The sequence below is a fragment of the Triturus cristatus genome, chromosome 4_1 (assembly GCF_964204655.1).
Source record: "Triturus cristatus chromosome 4_1, aTriCri1.1, whole genome shotgun sequence".
Lineage (NCBI taxonomy): Eukaryota > Metazoa > Chordata > Amphibia > Caudata > Salamandridae > Triturus > Triturus cristatus.
In genome coordinates, this window is record NC_140585.1 from 880,657,651 (window position 1) to 880,676,800 (window position 19,150).

The following is a 19,150-nucleotide window of genomic DNA, read 5'->3' on the forward strand; positions in this document are numbered from 1 at the left end:
TTGTAGGCACAATGACACCTGCAGATGGTGCCATGCAAGGATGACCGGTGCCTCCCAAAATAGTGAGTTTGGAGGAAAAAACATAACATTCTTCCAAGCAAGCAGAAAAATCCAAAAAGAGAACAGTACAGGAACCCCGCTCTCATGAAAATTTCCAAAATGTGCACAAAGGAACATGGGTCACATCTGGATTTTGCAATGTTCTATACAAAACCTGTTTCTACTTGCTTTTCTGGCATATTCTTGATCAGGCAGGTAACGTCAGTCGTCACTAGGTGACGCCATATACTGGCCAGTTAACAGCTTCTGACTGACGATAGGGCACAGGGTGCAACTACAGAAAGTGGATATGGCAAACTATTCCATTTATTTATTGTGTTTTATAAAGCGCGTATATGACCATTGTGGTATCAGAGCGCTGTACACCAAGAGACCTGATGAGGGTTGCAGTACAGTAACAACACCTGTCACTTAAGATCCACTGTGCATAGAGTTCGAAGAGAAAGGTACAACACAATAGCATGCAATATCAGGAAATGACAGTTTCAACATAGTTCTCTTATGACATGTTTTTCTAGTAGTATGGCGTTTTCTTCCTTCTTGAGAAGACTAAGTGAGGTAATTGCTCTTGTTGAAGGTGTGAGGGATTTGCACATTTTTGGGGCAGATCCAGCGAAAGTTCGGCTGTGAGTTTTTCTTTTTTGAATCTGGGTGGTTCTATTCTGAGGAACTTAGCGCTTTTATACTCCCTTCTGCTTCCTGATAGCTTGATCCTATTTGCCAAATATTTAGGACCAGAATAGTGTAGGGCTTTGTGTGTTATGCATGCACTTGGATCCTAGCTTCAATTGTGAGCCTTTTGAGGGCTCCGAGTGATGGGGAAATGCGATCCTAATGATGTGTGCCTGTTATTAGTTTTGCTGCTGCATTTATTGTCACTATCTTTGGGGCTAGGCTAGCTTTAGGTAGACCTATGAGTCTTGCATTCCCATAGTCCAGTCTTGAAAGCATTAGAGATTGTACTGCTGTTTTGATGTCTCCTAGCGGTATGAAGGGTTTTAATATTCTTAGAAGGTGCAAATGTAGGTTAGCCCTTTTGGTTGCAGCTTGTAAGTGAGCTCGAATGTTTAGATTTGAGTCTAGTTTGATGCCTAGTAATTTTATCGAGTCACAGATGGTTGGGGTGCAGTTTAGCGAGTTGATATTAGAAGAATAAGGTTGCGGTTGTTGGGATCTAAGGGGTGGAGCGAAAAGAATGAATTTGGTTTTTTTCTTTGGCCTTTTTAGATGTAATGGAGCAGCCTTCTGAACTGTGTTGGTCATGCTGCTGTTGCAGAGGTGTGTCAGTTCTTGAACCAATGTTTGGTACATTCGAGATGCCAAGGAGGTCTGACATAGACCCCCCAGTTCTGTTCTGTTTACGTGGCTGTAATCACTCAACCACGTTTTTTTCTTTCTCGTTTGACTCTCAATTTTAGTTTCTTGTGCGAAGATTTGAAAATGTCAGTGATAACGCGTGGCACCTTTGCTGCGGGGAGGTGCATTGCATGCTTGAATCATGCTGAGGTCCTGGATCAGGTTACTGAGTGCAGTCACTGTGGGGTCTTTGTCATTGTTCCAGTGTACAATGAAATCTCCTATTAATAATTTCACCTGTTCACTGCCTTCATGGCCCTTGATACCAGCAAGCAAGGGCAATTACAGGTGTACGAAATGGTAATAAAGGAGTATCAAATCTTACTCCTACCTACTCTACTCGTATGGTGAGTGGTATAGAGGAGACGCAGGACTACTTTTCGCCTATTGAAAGAACTGAGCCTATTTACACATATGTTTTTTTTATTTTTTTATGCAACAGTGTTAAATCATATTTTGTTCTTTGCTTCTCAGATACAGCAAACGAACAGTAAAAGTGGAATCTAAAGGAGGCGGACACTGGTGCCATTGGAGGAGGCCTCAATAATGATGCAGTTATATACGCGGATACTAATTCTGGCAGCCATTTTGGTGCAGCAGGATGTGTGGGCTCAACCTGAAGGTACTGTTTGCATGTGTTAGGGAGGTTTCAGGATCTGTTGACAGGTCAAAAACGCAGAAAGACCTTATATTGCATTGGGAATGGCTACATGTGCTTCTCTGAAGCCCATGCAACTCATGATATAGCATGCTGTGACACAACACCATTTTAATTCTGCTTTTTAGTAATTTTTGCTTGTTTTACGAACACCTGTGCAGTAAGTGGATATTTACTCAGCTCCGGTGAGTTTTTCATCGTAACCTGCAGGTTGCACTTGTCGTTGCCATGGAGATTCTTAAGGTGTTTTGTGCATATACTGCAACAACAGTAACGGGGCCTTCCTGTGGCAGGTACCACTTCTGGTACGGTAGCGGATGGAGGTTGTCCTCTTACATATATGTGAGCGGCGCTTGTGGCGTGTTGTTAACACTCACAATAGCCCGTGTTGTTAATCTGTCTTCTGTAAGATCTGCTCTACCCTGCAAGTGACCATCCATTCCCCTTGGGGACCCAGGGAGGTGCGGGGTGAGGGGTTGTCTCTGCCTAAATATATGTCTAATCTGCAGGACACAAGTTCCAATCCAATGGCTCCATGCTGGATCTTGGTGAAATTAGTGTGTTTTAATCCTTGCACAATTGAGTCACTCTCACAAGGTCAACGCAATGGGTATTATGGATGGAAGGACAATAGCAGTTGTTTATGAAATTGGGCGATTGGATTCGGGAGCCTATTAATATAAAAGTATTCTGCACTGAATATTAATTAAAATGCGATAAACCATTACTGATTCGCCCCTAGAGAGACTACCGGGAGTTCTGCAAACAAGTGTGTTGTGCTCGTTTACTCTCACTCAGAGGGACTATAATGGAATGCATAGGCTGTTTAATAGATGCCCTCCACAAAGCTCTCCTTCTCCCTGTCACAATAACAATATTTAAACATTTTGTGTCTTTGTGCCGACAACCACCTGATCAAAAATAAAACTAATGGAGCACTTTGTCTCAGGTCAGTCAACAAGAGAACAAAGATTTACCCCTTTAGTAGTTTCTTACTGAATAAACTGGCCACTAGTAGCGCACATAGTCCTCCTGTTTTCTATGCCGAGGCCAGATATACGCACACCGACAGTGAGTACTCACCCTGACTCCCAGTCCCCAGACCCGACTAACCAGCCAGAGGATGCACGGCGTAGAAGTGTGCAAACATACACAATCATCGGATATAGCCCTGCTCTTGGTGCTAAGTGTACTCACGCGCTCATAGCTCCTATCTCTCTGCCTCCAGGCTCTGCACTTCTGCCCCCAGGAACTCCAAGGTTATGGTTAAAAGTTGCTGGAGGCTTTACATTATCCATATATGGGGTATTTTTCCAAGCCAAACCTCTGAACAAAGATAACACTTTTGAAGTAGCTTTTTGTGATGTACCAACATAAGCCAAAAAAGCCATCATACCACACAATGATACATATAGTAAAATGTACATTATTAGAAATGTAGAGAAATGTTTAGAGGTTTTATACTCAGTCTCGTTTGTCCAATCATTTGAACTGTTTCAATTGTGTGATTACCACCTGGGAAGACATGTGTGACCCTAAAAGCAGGATAACCAAACATGTGCTCACCTAATGCATGGCTCTCCGTTGTACATACACGCCCCTCCCGTCATGGTCAATTTGTCGTGGGACCACTGTGGCATTCCATACCCAGGACACTGGCATTGACCCGTCAGATGTGAGACGGTGAGTCCCAGATCTGGTTAGCAGACATTGCCCTGAGAATAATCTGTTATTTTGATTGGTCACTCAATAATGAGGGTGTGAGACCTTGCAAAGCATTGAGAACTTGCTTTCCACTTTTAACTGAATGTGTATGTGGAGTATAAGCCAGTGCAGGTTATGGAGGACGGCAGTGATAGGTTTCATGAAGTATGGGAAGACGATGCTTGTATTTACAGGATTTTCTGGCCGGTACTCACAAGTAGTCAGTGTGTACGCTCCCGATCTCTCAGTATTTTAGATTAATGCCCACAAAAGGCTGCTTGCTGGTGTACATATTTAGGCGATGGTGGAAATCAACTATTTGAACAACACTTCATCCTATTTGTAGAGATGGTTCTAGTTGAACCAGAACCTTTGCACCCTGCTCGGTTTGACTACACAGGAACCACTGCAATGAAGGAGACCTTAGGGTGTCCCTTCTAGAAGGAATTCCCCTTCTAAGCAGATATGACGGCTGGAATCATAGTATTAAATGCCATCTCAGTTGCCCTCATTTAATCGATAGTAGAAAGATGAAGCATTCGGTCAATGTTGTCCGAAACAAAACCTTGTAACCTGCCAGTGATGAGCAGGGCTCTGCAGCTGATGTTCAGCTCACTAAAAGTTGAATCGGGCAGTGTAGTCATGGCTTCTCCGTTTGGAGCAGGAAGAAAGGGATAGGTAGGGGTTTATACCAGCAAATGAGAAATGCTTCCATCAGTAGACGTACAACATACCATATTTCGCTTCTATCCCTTTTGAACTCACTAATCCCTGACACTGCAAGGTCTGATCCTTACTGTTAACAAGGGAAGCTGTTATATCCCTCTAGGTTTAAAGATCGTACTCTGAAAAGCCTCCTCTTTCCCTGGAACAGTAGAACAGTCCTATTTCCTGGTGAGCGGATGCCCTTGGGCTAGCTCTGATTGGCAGATGGAATGCTGACATCACATGCAGTCTTTTCATTGCTCATCTTCATTGGGCCTGATCCAGCATGCTGATGAGGAGCGAGCCAGTGAGCAGCCACATGCACACGTTCCTTCTGCTCGAGTGCAGCTCCTGCGAGTGCTGCTGGCTCAGGCTGAACGCAGAACTCCATTTTAATATGGCCATAGTTCAGGCATGGAGGAGCCTCCTATACTTAAAAGGCAAAAAAAACACTCGCAAGACGAGAATGTACCTGTACAACTAGGAGTAGGAATGTTGGATGGCAGAGGCAGATCCTTCTCCCTAGGATATAGTCTGTAGTAACTCTTGCTCAAGGGCTTTCTCAAGGATTAGCTGGCTCTCTTCAAAAAGTCTGGCCATTTCCTTTCTCACAGGCTTTCCCATGTTGATCCATACTGCCACCCCCACTATGCAACACTGGTCACAAGGACATTGCTGCATGGGACTGCCCCCAGAATAGGTCTAAGCTGATCTTCAGTGCCATAGGGATCGTGGAAAACGGGGACGGGCTGCGATCCCAACCAAACCCGTTTTTTCCCAACCAACACCCCTTCTGCCCTTAATTTATCTCACTGACTTTGACTTGTGAAGTTGTCTAATATTTCGTGCTATGGTTAAGCTAACATATCTGTCTTCTGTTCACTAAATTTGTATCTAACTGTTGATATTTTCATTAACTATTAAATCCAAGAGGCATTGCTTTTTAGGTCGAGCCTGGACAGCGCATGCGCTGCTCTGCGAGGCATGCTGTATTGGAGTATGTACTTGAAGCCCCGCTCATATTTGTCATTGGCTTGTGTCATTGTCCTTTCTAAATGCTGACTTCTGATTCATTTATAGGCTTGTTAGTCCCTCCTTAGTACCGCCTTGTTTTCATTCGTAACCTCCCATGAAGACTGACCCTATTACTTCTCTTGTTACACGGAATGTCTTATTTACAACCTGTGAGCACTATTTTCTTTAAGGGTTTTCTCCTACTGCAGGAACAACATGCTTTCCTGCAATGGCGCAGCTTTGCTTGCATCTTTTCCTTGACCTTATTTTTTTTTATTGTGGCAGCGAGGCGCGCTGTAACTGTAGCGTCCGCACACCTTTATTTTCCTACCAACTTGCTCCTTTTAATTTGCATTATTTATGTATTGAATTTTTACAAGCACGGCATGCTTTAACTAAAGCACCATGCCCTTCTGTACTTATTTCTGGCAGGGCTTCAGCTTGCTCCTCATTGCCGCCCCTGGGCACAGCGCTTGACTTGCTGACTTTGCCAGTGCTTGTTAGTAAATGCAGTTTTCTGACCCACCATGCTGTTTGTCTGCACCACTGTCCTTACCACTGCTGCTGTCACTCGGCACCTGAATTACATTTCTGGAGATATGTATGAGGCATATGCGGAAGACCTTGGCTGTCACACTTCATACAGGGCCCCGAAAACGATCAGACATGTGAGTTATGTGATCCAGGGAGAGGGCCGCGATGACACTACTGAGTGCCCTTGTGGGAGAGAGCCTGACAGTGCCTACCTCATACTTGGAATAGATTCACCGCCGACGGCCCGGAGAACGTCCCGAACCTGGAGAGGGGACGAAAGAGTTAAATCTCTTCCCAACTTCTCCCATGCAGGAAGAAGTAGGGGTTCAGCCTACGAGGAGGAGAAGAAGACCTCACCCTGGAATGGGTCTCATCGGAGCCGGAGGTCGAGAGGCAGGACCAAGAAGCACCGGAGGATGCCGAAGAAGAAGGCCCTCTTGGGACGCAGGCGAATGGAAGAGCTGAACGTGATGGAGATCCCGAGACCGAAGGGGAGTCGATTGAGGAGTGGAACGAGGACTGGTGGGTCCCCCCAGGAGGAGCTTGACAGCCGTGGCCAAGAGTTGCGGTATGGGCAGTGAGTGACCAGGGACTCTCCTAACAACAAAAACCAGGAAGGAAGGGAGCGGGTGGTGGCTACTCCTGCGGGACCTGGGGAACACAGTTGTGGGAAGAGGGAGCGGGCAAGGAAGGAAGACTACGGGAGGGGGGGAGAAGCCAGGCAGACTTACGCACCTGAGCACAGCCGTACACGCCTGAGCAGAAACAGGCCGATGTACACGGCTTAGTACAAACTGGCACATTATTGGCACAAGAGCACCATCGGGCACAGTAACCTAATACTTGACATAAGTTGCCTCTTTTGACGGGCTCTGTCAGAACAGCGCACCCTCGAATCCCAGAAACAGAGGGCAGGGTCCTAGGAAGCCTGACAGGATTACTTAAGCAAGAGTTCGTTTTCTTCTCTTCATTCTCTCATATTTTGTGTTATATGACCTTGTCTGGCAGTGTGTGGGAGAGTTGCCTACCGCCATTTGTGCTGCCTACTTTTCCACTGTGCGAGTGAAAGGGAGAAGACCGCCCCCTTACAAGACCTCCTTCAACGCTACCCACCAATCACACCTCCTTCCAGAGTGTGTGTGACACCTTCTTGGGTATGTTGAAGGGTGCTATCATAGACCCAAATAAATCGGCAGAGGTACTCATCGTCCTTCTGTCTTCTTCTCCCGAGCATCCTGGGGTGCCCCACGCGGAAGAAGGGACCTGTGAAAGAGACGAATGAAGAAAGAGTGAACCAGCTGAAGAAGTCCAGAACCCAGAGAGAGAGAGGGAACCATACTACGGATCCTGTATGAACTCTGATCAGTGAATAAAAGGCAAAATTGCGGAACACTAAAAGCCTCCTAGTTTCTATTTCCGCCCATCCCTCCCACAGCCCTTTACATGCCTGGTCAAGATATGCCCTGCGGAAGAGGGAAGCAGCTGCTTGATGGCTGTCCACTTTGTGGAAAATGGAACTAGTCACGCACTCAGCTCAGCCTCTTCTGCGGAATGCTGTAACAATACCGAAGCGCCTGCGCCCGCCCAACCCCCCCCCCCCCGCCCCCATCAAACAGTGTGCATGCGAAGCCCTCCGAGATGTCTTAAATATGATTTCTTAATGCAGTCATCCGCATTTTCATTTGAAGACATTAGAAGCATCGGGGGCACACTGACAATTCCTGCCCTTTTGTTCATTATCCAGTCATTCTAATAAATATGCGGTACAAATATTAACTTTGTGATGCAGCCTTATTCGTGGCAGTAAAATATCTCCCTGTGTTGAGTTCCTGAAACCCACTGTTTAAAATTCAAACCCTGGCTGTAATATCACAACTTTTTCATCCTTCGAAGGTTGGTAAATTGAGTACTATTAACTGTGATATGATCACGTTTTATTTAAAAGTTTAAAGGCAGTTAAGTGGTTTGACTCAATTGGTTCGTAATACATTAGCTGACTAAAGCAATGTTTATTTGAGGTGTGACTATCAGTTATAGACAGGAACTTTAATATCTGGTAGATTTGTTGTGCATAAATTGCAATAATGTTTGATCTTCGTAAATTATCACCAGTAAGTATATCCTTGACACAGGCGCACAATGCCCATTGGGCTGAAAGGGCTTCACCCCCCCTTCCCCATCATGTGTCTCAGCCCGGGCTGCTGCAGCTTAGGCAGTGTCTGGAATCTTATCTCTGGCATGCCCAAGTTTCTCACAGGTCTTTAAAGCTCATTTGCATATTTACATACCTTTGTAAAGTGGTTACCGAGGCTGTCTTTTTTCTGGTTCCAGTACCCCCTGGGCCCCCACTCTGCCTATTCCTTAGATTTGTATTTTTCACTTACTGCCATAGTGTGAGAATGCATTTCATGAAAAGGAATATAAAGTAGGGTTACCAAAAGAAAAATTACAGCCATTTGTTGTCTTGACGCTAAATAGGGTAATAAATAAAATAGTATATATTCATTTGTAATGTGACTTTCCAATCTTTGCTCCCTTTAATTATCAGTTATGGATCATTCAGGCAGCCCTAGAACACAACTAAAACATGCTTTCTATTTATATTAGGCTTCAGGTGACTGCTTATTTTTGTTCTGCCTGGGACATCAGTATGATAGGCTGGCAACCCTAATCACAAGATTGGGAGTTTGTTGCAGGATGAGCACAATATTAATTTCCTCCACCCTCGATCCCTGGACCCTGAATAATGCCACAATAGCAATAGTTTAACTTATATCGAAACCCTACACCAGCCCTCAATAACCTGCTGAGTTACTTCAAGTGTCTGGGAATGCACCCTCTATTCAGACAACTCACTCGTCATTCTCGCTCTTCACTTTCACACTCACCCTGCACTCACAGGGATCACAGTGTACTCACACTGATCACTATGCACTCACACCACCCGCTCACCCTGCACTTGCAGTGACCACATTGCACTTATGCCACTCACCATGAACTCACACCGGTCTCCCTCCACTTACCCTGCAGTCACATGAGCACACCTCTCACTCTGCACTCACAGTGATAACTCTGCACTCACAATGCACTTGTGTGTTCATCCTGTAGCTCACCCTGCAGTCACACGAGCACACTACTCACCATGCACTTGTGACACTTCACTCACCTGTCCCCCTCACTGCTCAATCTGCAATCTCACTCAAACAAGCCCATCACTAACCATACATTCATTCATCCCACTCTGCACTTACATCCACACCCAAATTCATATGGTCACCTCACACTATCGCATCGCTCACAGTGCTCTCACATGGGCACTCCTGTCACCCACACAGCTCATAGGGTTAATGTGCCAGCTACAAAGAACATGTACCTTGCAGATCACAGAACTGAGTGTGAGTAAACTACGAGTAGTCCTATAAAAAAGTGAAATGTTGGTCAGAAAAGGGCTATAGAGAGATGAGGTGCATTGTTGGCGAGTCGTAGTGAGGGAATTCATGGAGGAGGAGGAAATTTGCGAGGTGGCGCCAAAAGAAGACTGTTGCACCGCGCGCGACCAGTGTTAGGACCAGCCCTGGCTTGGAGTCTTAGCCATCCCCCGAAGTTCGGGTCTAGTTACGCCCATGCCTTGACATCGTTTCTAAAAATGTAAATACATTTATTTCAATTAAAAAGTTCTGAGATGAAATGCATTCAGTCTGAGCCCCAGATTTACTCATCCTTACACTGCTGCTTCAGTGCTGTAAAGCAGTGCAAATGGTGTTCTGTTCAGTGGGGTTCCTTCCGCACGCTGGTCCTATTGCTATTTGCCGCTTTCTGCATGCTCTTCAGCAGGCCACTCCATATCCCAGGTCTCCTCAGCATATGGGGGGCCAGCCTAACATTAATCCCCCCCGACCCCTCAGGGGTGCCCGAGAAACAGGAGCACCTCAGAAGGCTGTCAGCCTGGGGAGCAGCAGCTTGCATTGTATGTTCCCGAAGTGTGTGGAGCTGACTGGGAGAGTGGGCTTTTATTTTTCATATGGCGGGTAATATATGGGAAATAGATGTTGATTAGGGCCAGATGAAAAAGTTTGCTGAGAAGGTAATCAGGTGAAACCTGGTTCTTTGATCAGCTGCATAGCGAAATTGAGAAGTAGACCCCTTAGTTAAGCTCCACAGATGACGGACAAGAAAGCAGATGGATTTCTTGCCTGAACACAGAAACCAGCTGGTTCACAGAAAAGCTCAGGCGGACAGTGGATTTTAAGATACAGATAGCAAATTCCTTGCCTAATGTAACTGGTGCTCGTGTAAAGCGCTCCAAATCCTTTGGGTCGAGTTTGCGCTATAGAGAACGGCAAAAAAACGAAAAAAAAAGGCGGAGCAAGCAGGGAGACCAAATTATCCCTCTAGATCTCTTGCTGAAATTCTCTAATCCCAATTGTTTCAAGACCTTGCGCTTTAAAAAAAAATCTTACACTAACCAAAACAATCCCTAGAAGATGGTATGGTTTAATGAAGGATGCAAGAGATTGAAATTAGATCTACATGGCGTGCTCCAAAGAGAATCCACCAAACAGGACATAAGGGCTGCAGGATCAAGCTACAAGTCGCTAATCAAGAACAAGCATTTACAATGCAATAGGTCTTGCATTTGCGAGAGTTTGAGCTATTGGCATTGTAAATGACAATGCCTTTTATTTATGTGTTTTGAAAACCTGCAAGCGGTGCGTAAACACTCACTTTGTACTTCTAGTCGGTTGTATGATGATACATCGCAAACTAAAACAACGCGTGCTTTTACAACGCGTTTTTAGTTCGCATGTACCGTCACAACACATGTTTTTTCCACGGTTGGCATTAGTTTGCATTTCCTTTGAAATGCATACTATATGCCTTTACAACGCATCCAAGTTTCCCGCATGCCTTTAAATCGCTAAATATTAACACTAAAATAAAAATATTACACCACCATAGCGGACCTGTTTACACAACCCTAAAGCCTAAACCAATACCATACACTACAACCCCCTGACACTACCCTAAGCCCTAATGTCAAAAACACTATCATACACTACAACCCCTTTACACTACCCTAAGCCCTAATTCCCCAAATACTTGCATACACTACATCCCCCTGACACTACCCTAAGCCCTAAAGACTAATACACTACAGTAGACTACAACCCCCTGACACTACCCTAAGCCCTAAAGCCTAATACACTAGATTACACTACAACCCCCTGAGACTACCCAAAGCCCTAAATCATAAAACACTAGCATACACTACAACCCCCTGACACTACACTAAGCCCTTAAGCATAAAATACTTGCATACACTCCAGTCCCCCTTACACTACCCTAAGCCCTAAATAAAAAACACTAGCATACACTACAACCCCCTTTTGACTACCCTAAGCCCTAAAGCCTTCACTACTACCACCTGAGACTAACCTAATCCCCCTTACTTCTCTCCTTCCTCGTGGTCGTCTCTGCTCCTGTTTCCTGTGTTCCGGTCCCATTCCTGGTTCTCGTGTTGCAGTCTGCGCTCCGACGCCATTACATCACATGTGTTCTAAAAGTGCATGCAATGTAATGCCCTGCGTCGTAATGTGTTCGCGTGGTTACGTTGCATGCGTTGTAACGCATGCGATGTAACGGCATGCGTAGTAACAGCCGCGTTGTAATGGCTGTTTCCCCTTATAGTCGCTGCTTCTGAGAAGCAAGGCTGGCAGTAACTGTGCCTCTTTCACTGCCAGCCTTGCTTCTCGTAAGCAAGGACTATAAGTACAAAGTGAGTGTTTACGCACCACTTACAAGTTTTCAAACACATAAATAAAAGGCATTGTCAGTTACAATGCCAATACCTCAAACTCTCGCAAATGCGAGACCTATTGCATTGCAAATGCTTGTTATTTATAAGTACAGTTCACAAACATTTACAACCTACCTCAAATATTCAAAAATATGTCAGATAGGTCCGTGAAAATGTGCCTTCTTTAAGCCCGTTCATATAGACAATATTCAATTAGTATTTTGTGCTTAGGCACATCAAAAACAAGGATGGATGAGCAAGTCTGTTATTCATTTCTTGCCTGACCCTGGGTTCAATCTTCGTGGTGGTGAACCAGCATTTTACCGTAGCTGAGCAATTGGCACTGATGCTTGGAGAGAGGGACTTTTTACAGAGAAACAACTTGATATCTCATTTGGTAGTTGTGAAGTGGATCATGTGAGGAAAATCCTAATGAAAGCTATGCAATAAAAAGAAATCCAGGCAATCAGAGAAATTACTGTACTGGCAGCCACACAGCACCCTTATTTTAATGTTTCTATTTTTAGTGTATATGTTTAACTGTGAGTATCCAGAAGGTGACAACTGACCTTGATTTCCACATGGGTTAACACAAAATTGAGTTGCCATATAACCCTGGAGCCCAAAGACAGGCATTTGGGGAGGGAGATACTCTGAAGAAACTTTATACTTCTTATGTACTTTATTCTAATCTGAGAACGGATTACAAATATTACAGGAGAGTGTCCGTAATGATGTGAGAAATGGCACCTTAGGATGTTATGGGTACAGGAAATGAGTGATGGTTCTGTGTAGTGTAGTTCTCATCAAAGAATGCTTTGTTGCCAAGCAACAAAAGATGGCACTTTAATGATGGCTTTCGCCCTAGTCTCAGAAGGAGTGAGTCGAGTTGCTTAACCAAGTGCTCTCAGAGTTAAACTTTGGCTGTCACTAGGCACTAAATGAAAGAGTCAGTTGCAGGTCCAGTACAGCAGGTCAGCTGCGCAGTTGTGTGGAGGCCTTTGGAGCTTGCTGTGCTCCAGTTGCTCAGAACAGGTCAGTCAGGTGATCCTTGGAGTCTCTTCAGCCTGGGATGAAGGACAGGGGTCCAGTCTTTCTTCTCAGATATCAGGGCAGGCCTCAACCTGCAGGGCAGCAGGGCAGTCCTTCTTCTGTAGTATCCACAGGTCCAGGAGGGTCTGAGGGTCCCCTTTTTATACCTTGTGTCCCCTTTTAAGTGGGAGGAGTTTCTGGAGTGTGTCCCTTACTGAAGTGTCTGGAATTTACTGCCACCCTACCCTAGTCCTAATCTGATTGGGGCACAGTAGGCTTGTGTGAAGTACTTTGTGTGTGAGCTGGGCCAAGGTCTTTGAAGTGCACGTGTGGTAGATGACAACTCTGCACCCCCATCAAGCTAGGATGACCCATCCTGTCAACACCCGGACTCTTTCCATTGTTATAATGTCTGGGAGGAATTCACAAAGGACATCTGCCACCTATACCCAGTCATGTGACTCAAGAACAGGCTGCAGGCACAAAAAGGCTAGGACAAGAAAAGGCCATCTTTCTAGAAGTAGCATTATCAAAAATTGTGCCTTAAATTCCAACTTTAAAATTACAGAGGGTTTTAAATTCCAATTCCTCAGACACCAAACATGATATTTCTATCTGCTCCCACACAACACAAAAGTTATCACTTATAAAAGGTAATAAGGTAACCCAATGTTATCCTATGGGAGAGGTAAATACAATTTACCAATTGGGTATAAGCCAATTTCCCCACATTTAAAGGAGAGAGCATAAACATTTTAGCACTGTTTAGCAGTGGTAAAGTGTACAGAGCCCTAAGGTAAAAAAAAAAAAAAGAAATCAGCAAAATAGGAGGAGTGAAGGCAAAATGTTTGGGGGAAGATCATCCTAAGGCTGACAGGTCTAACACTAGCAAATGTTTTTTAAGACCACTTTTTTTCTATAAAATACTTTACAGGTTTTAAACTGGACCAACTCTATGAGGGTCCCCAAAGTTTGCAACATTTTAAAAAAAGTATCCAAACCTGATGGAGGTTAAGTTTGCCTGTGTTGCACACCCTTGACATAGTTCTATGAAGAAACTGACAGACTTAAAATGAAAGTAAAGAGCTGGGCCTGAGGGAAGAAAGACAGATGAAGGCAATCAGAGACAGGGGGAGTGGAAACAGCAGTGAAGGCAAACATTTGTTGGAGTCACTCCTGTCTGCCCACATATTGGTTAATATTTGTTCCCTATAAGCAATGTACATTGGCTAGTAGGTGCCAGTAAGGAAGTTGAATGTTACCTGGAAAACTGTACGCTCAGATGGAATTGTACTGCTGCCCTGGTTGGGATAGGTTAGTAGTGGCGAGAGGGGTGCTGTCTTAACAGTGGTTTGAGGGTATAGTTTGTATAATCCCACTGACATTGTTAGTGAGTAGCCTCCCTCACCGCACAGCGCCGCCTGGTAGCTGTTGGCCCCTGGCCCTTTCAGGTCCTGTGTTCAAGGCCCTCTTCCACCCACAGGCACCTGCCTGCATCTCATCCCTACTGGTCCAGTGGGAAGCACATCCCTAGTGGTCCAGTGGGGAGTATCTCTTCTCTGTTGTGTTCTGCCCTTTGTCTGTCTCTGTCTCTGTCTATTTCAGTCTCTACCTTTTTCTCCTCTAACTCTGCTTTTTCTTAAATTTCACCTCATCTTTTCTGCTTTTCTGTTCATTTTCTTCCCTTTACTGCACTTTTGTGTCTTTTCCATGCCATGTCCCACCGCTGCTCGCCCCTGCGGCCCCAGCACCCTCCAGCATTGCTATTCTGCTACCTGCCTCCCAGCTGTCCAGCCCTCCCCACACGCTACTTAATGGCACTCGCTACGTGGAAACGGAGCCATCCACCTGATGTTGACAAAAAGCAGCCTCCCTCCCCGCATAGCTCTGCCAGGTAGCTTCTGCACCCTGACCCTTCCAGGTACTGAGTTCAAGGCCCTCCTCCACCCACATCATTAAGATCAGTGGGGTCACCCTGTATCCCTCGGAACCTGGGTTAATAGTTATAAAGCTACAAGCGGTTCTGTTGGGTAAGTACCAAGGGGTACTGGTTCAGAACCCGATTATTTCTTTCACAATCAATAGTGATTTTGTACTAGACTTTTATAAATGTACAACACATCTGTACGTTTTTATCAAAAATATATATATTTATTAAATTATTTGGTTTGTTTCTCAATTTTTCTTGCTAATTGTGTAAACAATTTCATACAAAAAGATAATACCAATAGGGGCTGTCTGACAAAGAAATACAATAACAAATACACAGACAATTCAATGAGTGACTGTGGTGACATATAGTGCGAATGGGTAACCTTTCAAATTCAAACAATAAACAAGACAATAACATACATTTTCCGTCCTTTTCAGGTCTTTCACTTTAGCTAATCCTATTTTTCAAAATAATTGCTATAGTGAGCCAGGACATGAGATGGTTGTACGTCGATGTTTCGATATATATATGTGTTTGTAGATACATCAAGTAGGGTGTTCTTCAGGACAAAAGAAGGAAGTGCGACAGCTATTGGTGGTTGGGAATTCACAAGATTAAATCTATTAACTCCTCCGAGCCCAGAAGGAGTTCTCATTCAAGGATCATCAATCAACCAGCTTTTCAAACTTTAGCTGTGTACCCCTCTGGATGTGCTTGTCGGCCTCTTAGGGAGTAGTGGGTTCCAAATGTTAGTAGTATTCAGTCCTTAGACTGACTACTACGTGAGTTGGTGAGAGACACTCGAGAATACAGTATTTAAGGAGGTTTGGGAAGCAAGCACTGATGGACTTTGGCATCAATACATGGCGATCTCTAAGGACTAAATACTACTAACATTTTGAACCCACTACCCCTTGGAGGCCTACGAGCACATTCAGCGGGGTAAACAGCTAAAGGGCAGATCTATCAACACCTTGCACGGGTGCAGAGTCACAAAAAAGACACACATTGGCACAAAGTGTTGATGAAAGTAGGTACTTTGTAATGCAAAACCTTTTGCACTACAAAACAGCCCTGAAATCAAATAGCGATTTGTGCTACTTTGTGTTAATACGAGTCAATGAGATGTCCCTTAGGTGGTACCTGGGCGTTCCCACACTTCAAACCATGGTTTTTGATGGAAAGCTATTTCTATTACTAATGGAAAACTTGGCTTTGTGACAAAAAGAAAACACCTCCACAACCTATGCTAGACAGTAATAGGCAGCCTGTTTGTGCATCAGCTGGGGAAGAGAGCAGAAGCACCATATCTTAGTAGATACGGCTCTGCGATGATCTCTTTCCCCAGCGCAAAGCAGTACAGCAACTTTGGTTGCTGCACTGCGTTGCACAATATTTTAGTAAACGTGCCCCTACAAATTCAGATCGAATAGTTCAATTTCCAGCAATTGCCAAAGAGATGAGCTTTGTCCAGACTGGGATTAAGTGGATGCTGGAGTGGCTGATGTTGCAAAAGGTCTGTTGAAATAGGCCATTACATTAGGAGGGTTTACTGTGTCACTTCACTTCTAAACTTGCCTGCTTTCCCTTGCTCTGGCCAGTGTTGTGTGTTAATTACAGCAATAAAGTGCAGAATTTGTCTTCCCTTTTCCTAACTTTTGATCTTTAATGATATGTTCAGGAAATTTTTATGTTCATATTTCCACAAGTATGTCTGCAATGCCATTTGTGAACCACGGCGTTCCAGTGTTTTGCAACGTCTGAGCTATTAGCACACAAGCCTTTTTTTTGTTCGAGAAAAAGTATGGGGCTAAAAGCAAACACAAACACTACGGGGCTTATTAACAAACCCATTGTGCCACTGGTGCGTCACGTTTTTTGACCCACTGGCGGCGTTCAATGGGTGTTGCTGTGGGTGTTCCCACGTAACATCCATGGAACTTGACGCATCCCTAGATTTACAACATTTTGTAAAACTGGAAATGTGTGAGACTCCTACACCTCCCCTGGGACACTGGCACAATGAGGAGAAATACTTTCCATTTCTCTCAATTTTTTTTAAGCGTGTTTAATGCCATTAATGATTGTATTTGTGCAGGCAGGTATCCCTTACTGACCAAAAACAATTCATACCTGCAGCGCAAGCACCCTTGCAACATGACGCAAGGGTGCCTGCGCTGGTGCATGGCAGCCAATTGTTTGCCAGTGCAGGGGAAAGCATAGGGAATCGTCTTATTATTGTCAATACGACACATCCCTGTGCTTCGAAAATTACGCAGCACTGCGTCACCGCGCTGCATCATTTTCTTGTAGATGAGGCCCTATGTGTACTGTCAGGCTACTGCTGTTAGCCTTGCCGCATCTGTCTCATGTTGATCTTATCAGTGTTATTGCCAAAAGTATTTTAATAAAGCTTCACTTGTAATAATCATACATAATAATTAAAAAACACAAATGTAGTAAGAATATCTGAATTAGATATGTGAGCAGCGACTATTAGACAACACACAAGGGAAGTCCTGGCGAAGACAGGCCAGCAGAATTACACCTGACAGGAAAAGACTGCTTTGCCAGCGCTCCTCCCGTATGCAGATGAATGGCTTCACATTGCCGACGCAAGAGGTGACACATGAGTATGCGGGAATGTAACTTGCCTCTAGTCTCGATGCCCAAAATGGGATGTATGATGTTAAAACGCGATCATTTTGATCGCGGTACATTACATCGCTGTTTTTACAACTCAAGTCGTTACAACGACTTGCGCTGTGGGGTGCTGGATTTAGGAATAGTATGATTTACTATTCCAACTCTAGCCTACGTACAGTACGGAAGGTGTTGGAAAAGTAAATCACACTATTCCTTAGTCTAGAGCGCCCTCCAGTGCAAGTCGTGGTAACGACTTGCGTTGTTAAAGCAGCGATGTGAATGTATTGCGGTGTTTTCACTGCGTCGTTAAGGTCATTTCCCCAAAATGTTACTCACCGAAAGAGAAATGGCACAGAGCACAGGTGGACTGAGTGGTACTGGGAGAAGAAGATATTTGACATTAAATTTCTCCTGTGTTCACTAAGATTATGGAGACAGAAATTCTGTCCATACAGTGGTTTAGGAGCATCATTCGCTGTGCTAGCAGTCCATCTTCTATTTCCACAAACTACAATGGAAATAAAAGCAGACCTGTTGTGAACACGCCCGTATGGCATGCAGGATGCTCATGTGCCAGGTTGATGATTGGCAGGACATATCAGTAGTGGTCGGTGGCAGTGGTGGTGCAGTGAGGAAGGTAAATTATGCCTCTGGGGTATCCACTCCCTCCTCATTCAGCATCCCAAATAAATATTTGGGAAACCATCCCTTATTTTTTTTACAAATTAAGCAGTGACTGCCACCCACAATATCTGAAATGCACAAGACCGGAATCAAGGATCAGTCATTAGGACACTTTGAAGCACTTTGTTTGACTCCACTCAGGAATCCTCATCTTAGCACTATGAAACAGCTCGGGGAAGGGTTCAGGGAGACATGGATGTTATTTAGGGGTCGACAGGGATTGCAGCTGCAATTCCTGGTTTGCAACTTGCACCTTCCTCAGAGGCGGCAAATTCAGTGTCAAGAACACAGTGGAGGATCACTCTACAGCGGCTGTTCTCCCACTAAGGCGGAGGAACGTCAATCCACTGCTTTTCAGCAGTGTAAAAAAGGAAAAATAAAATGATAACAACCTGATGTTTTTATCATTTTATTTTTCCCTGCTGAGTCAGTTTTGTGGGGCGGGGCTGCTCTGCTCACAGAGGAGCCGGGAAGGAGTCGTAGGCACACTGTAAGTGCACAGGACAGTTTGGCCGACCATCTTGTGCCAGCCAAAGAGTCATGCACACTTTGCAAGGAGAACATGCACAGGCTCCCACTGCCTGTCTGAGTGCCGAACCACGGTGCTCAGACCAATCACAACACTGCATTGTAGTGTTGTGATTGGCTTAGGAGAGCCTGTTTGCTTCCTGATTCCATTCCGGCAGAGAGAGACTTGGAGAGACGGCGGAGGAGAGACGCGGTTTGGTAAGTGTATATTTTCTGTCTTTCTACTCCCCTCCCCCCTCTCCCCACCCTGCCACCCTCAATCCATGCTAGCTGCTGCTGCACTCTTATGGTGGTCAGGTCTCCACTCTCTTTGTTTACTACCCATTTATTTACCATACTAACAATGATTAATAGTAATGATATTATTGGTTATTTGTGCAATACAAACTGGTGCACTAAAAGCTGGAACAAGACCTTGTCTTGTAAACTGAGGTAATCAAAAGTGTAGGTTGCGTGCATGCTTGTGGGTGAGAGTTCATTCTTGGTATAATGGGCACCC

At 44.7% G+C, this 19,150-nt stretch overlaps 1 protein-coding gene across 1 annotated transcript in view; it reads left to right on the forward strand.

The window, feature by feature from the left end:
* The window catches only part of LOC146855703 (uncharacterized), a 1,104,791-nt gene that overhangs the window by 125,189 nt on the left and 960,452 nt on the right, over positions 1–19,150 (forward strand). The window contains exon 2 of the mRNA XM_085653597.1: positions 1,891–2,038. Within this exon, the coding sequence (XP_085509723.1) occupies positions 1,963–2,038 (76 nt within the window). The 5' untranslated portion in view covers positions 1,891–1,962. The remainder of the gene's footprint in view (positions 1–1,890; positions 2,039–19,150) is intronic.